Raw genomic sequence first — 2698 nt, forward strand, 5'->3', positions numbered from 1 at the left:
AGCAGAAGAAAGATGGAAAAAGGGATTTTAACAAGTATCTTTTCAACCTGAGGCATTGACAGATGGTTTCATGTTCCCATCTTTGATTCCTAGAGCCTTACCTTGCATTTCAGATGCACATCACATTCTGGAGTGACCTCGAAACTGAGATACTCCACAAAGTGAGGACCTGTGTGTGGGAGAATATTTTTAGACATTCAACAACTAAAATATGATTTAACACAAACAAATACAGTGTAAAGACAGAGTACCTTGCCTTCTGACCCACTCTGCTCTCTCAAACTCAGATTTCTTCTGAAGCTCAGCAAACTCTGTAAAACAACATTATTAAAAATAGAAGGAAATGATCAAAGCGTGCAGAATACAGCTTATTTTGAGTTTTGAATTCTGTTTAGAGTCCATTCATAAGCATTCCCCAGAGCTAGATCACAAAACACATTTCTTGTCACCCCACCTGTCTAGTTCATTTGGATTTGGAGTTATAAACGGTACTCTTCTGCCCTCTAAAGGACATACTGATATAAAACTCTGTTAGGCTGCTGTACTAGTGAGATGTACTTACTAATGGTTCACTGGTTTGAATAATGGGTTGAACACAAATATATGGTGGGCTTCAAATCTGGGATTCAAAATCCAATTTAAAATTATTTAATAACAAACAAAGTTATGATGTAAAAGAAATGAGAAATACGTTAAGACGTTAAGTTTCTATGTCACTAATTATTCACTCAAATTGTTATGCTTTTAATGATAATAATTATTATTATTATTATTTACTCAAAATGTTACGAGTGAAAAATTACAGAGTGACCGAAAGTGACAGAAAAATTATGATTTTATTTATTTAAAAAAAAATTATGATTTATGAAATAGAAGCATTTTAACTAATGGTTTCAGACTTCTGAACACCTCTGAATTTAAAAATATAAACATTTTAATTTATATATATTAGTGTGCACCATTAAGCTGTAGGAATATTAAAGTGACTAAAAAATAAACAAATTAAAATATGACCTCACCTTCTCCGATAAGCACTAAGCTGGTGCGACCAGTTGCTTTGCCATCAATGAGGTTGAATGTGAAGGTTCCTTCATCAGTAACCTCCAGTAAGTCCATGAACATCTCAATAATGCCAGTGGTTTTGTTAAAGTTCATTGTGTACTTCTGAGTTAGACCAAAAAAAAACAACATCATCATCATGTATGCTGTCCAAGTTTACATGATAATTAATGTTAGTTTGTGAAGTCCACTGAAGCTAAAATGTTCTTATATGTCTTACCTTTCCTTCATGGATGATATTGTCATTGAACACATACTCCACTTGGCAGTTAGAAGTGAACTTTGCAACTTCGGCCCAGAAACGAACACGGCCCTTCTCCTGTAGCTCAATGGCCATTTCACTTTTGAAGGGAATTACTGCAGAAAATTGCTCACAATTAACATATAACAACTTACTGACTGGTAAATGCATATTAAGTATGCATATTGACTATACTATATAAAAGTCTAGATAAACCACTTACTGGGGAACTGATGGTCATGGCTGATGTCCAACAAGCGCTTAAGTCCTACAAAATGTAAACAACATTGCATGTAATCAACTAAACTTACGCGATGTAAGCTTTCTATGAGAAAACAGATTATTGACGTGAATTATTTGTTGTGTGGAATCATTTGTTTGTTGTTTATGGAAAAGGAATCGGCAGCTGCTGTACTCTCAGTTGACATTAAGAAGTAGTGATCTTCATGTTTTCCCTTCTTAAGCATGAACGTCACTCAAAGAAATGTAATGGGATTGAATATCACCACAGACCAAAGGAAAGTGACTCACCTTCCTCAGTGAGCGTGTAGCTGGCAGAGACACCATCAGTGTTGGTCACAAAACAGGAGTAAGTGCCCAAGTCTTCCAACGATGGGTCATTAAAGATGGTTCTGGACCTAAATAAAGGTAAATGAATGGTTCTGTCAACAGTAATACAAACAAATCACTTGCAAATCTAGGTATTTCTTTACATATAGGTTATTGGGTATCCAAACATAAAAACAGTCAATCTCAACAAAATATGAAAGTTAATGAAACTCTGCATGACTGTATTATTTCAGAAGCCAACTTACCTGCCCCCCGCAGTCTGAATGGTGAGACGAGAAGTGTCAGTGAAGGCCTCGTAGTTTTTAGACCACACAAACTGAGAGTTCTCTTTAAGATCGGAGCACTCAAAGATCAGAGAGATCACACCATTGTCGTCCACATCCACCACAATCTCATTGGTTCCTGAGGAGAACCCAACATGTGAAACAAAATTAGAAGTGCAGGCGGTGAGTGACAGATGTTTTCCTCTACCACACAGCTCTATCCATGTCCTAGAATAAAATCTCACCAAGGCGAGTCTCAGCCAAAATTGCATCAGTTGCCTTTGAGGGTCCACCAACACCTGCCAGATTCTTAGCATGGATGCGCAGCCTGTAGGAAACACCCTCTTGGAGACCAGTTACCTTTATAAAACAAAGAAAACATTGACATTTTGTTCTTTCTCTTTTTTGAAAAACAACTAAATGTCTCAACACAAAAAATAAAGAAACATAAAAAACATCATTAAAAACAAAAGCCAGTTCTAGGAAATTGGTTTGCAATTAAGCCATGGGAACAGTCTTGTCTCCTTTTTAAAAACAGAACTTGAGATACATACTGTAAAAATGA

At 36.1% G+C, this 2698-nt stretch overlaps 1 protein-coding gene across 1 annotated transcript; it reads right to left on the reverse strand.

Annotated features, from left to right (window-relative positions):
* Positions 1 to 101: 101 nt before the first annotated feature.
* LOC107578543 (myomesin-1-like) lies at positions 102 to 2493 on the reverse strand (the record flags this gene model as incomplete). The annotated part of the gene is made up of 8 exons (XM_016264491.1): positions 102 to 169; positions 252 to 311; positions 1020 to 1164; positions 1280 to 1416; positions 1524 to 1568; positions 1832 to 1938; positions 2116 to 2272; positions 2379 to 2493. Coding segments are annotated over 8 exons (834 nt in total), but the record flags the coding sequence as incomplete, so codon positions are not given.
* Positions 2494 to 2698: the final 205 nt, after the last annotated feature.

The sequence above is a fragment of the Sinocyclocheilus grahami genome, unplaced genomic scaffold (genome assembly GCF_001515645.1).
Source record: "Sinocyclocheilus grahami isolate Dianchi unplaced genomic scaffold, SAMN03320097.WGS_v1.1 scaffold10796.1, whole genome shotgun sequence".
Classification (NCBI taxonomy): Eukaryota; Metazoa; Chordata; class Actinopteri; order Cypriniformes; family Cyprinidae; genus Sinocyclocheilus; species Sinocyclocheilus grahami.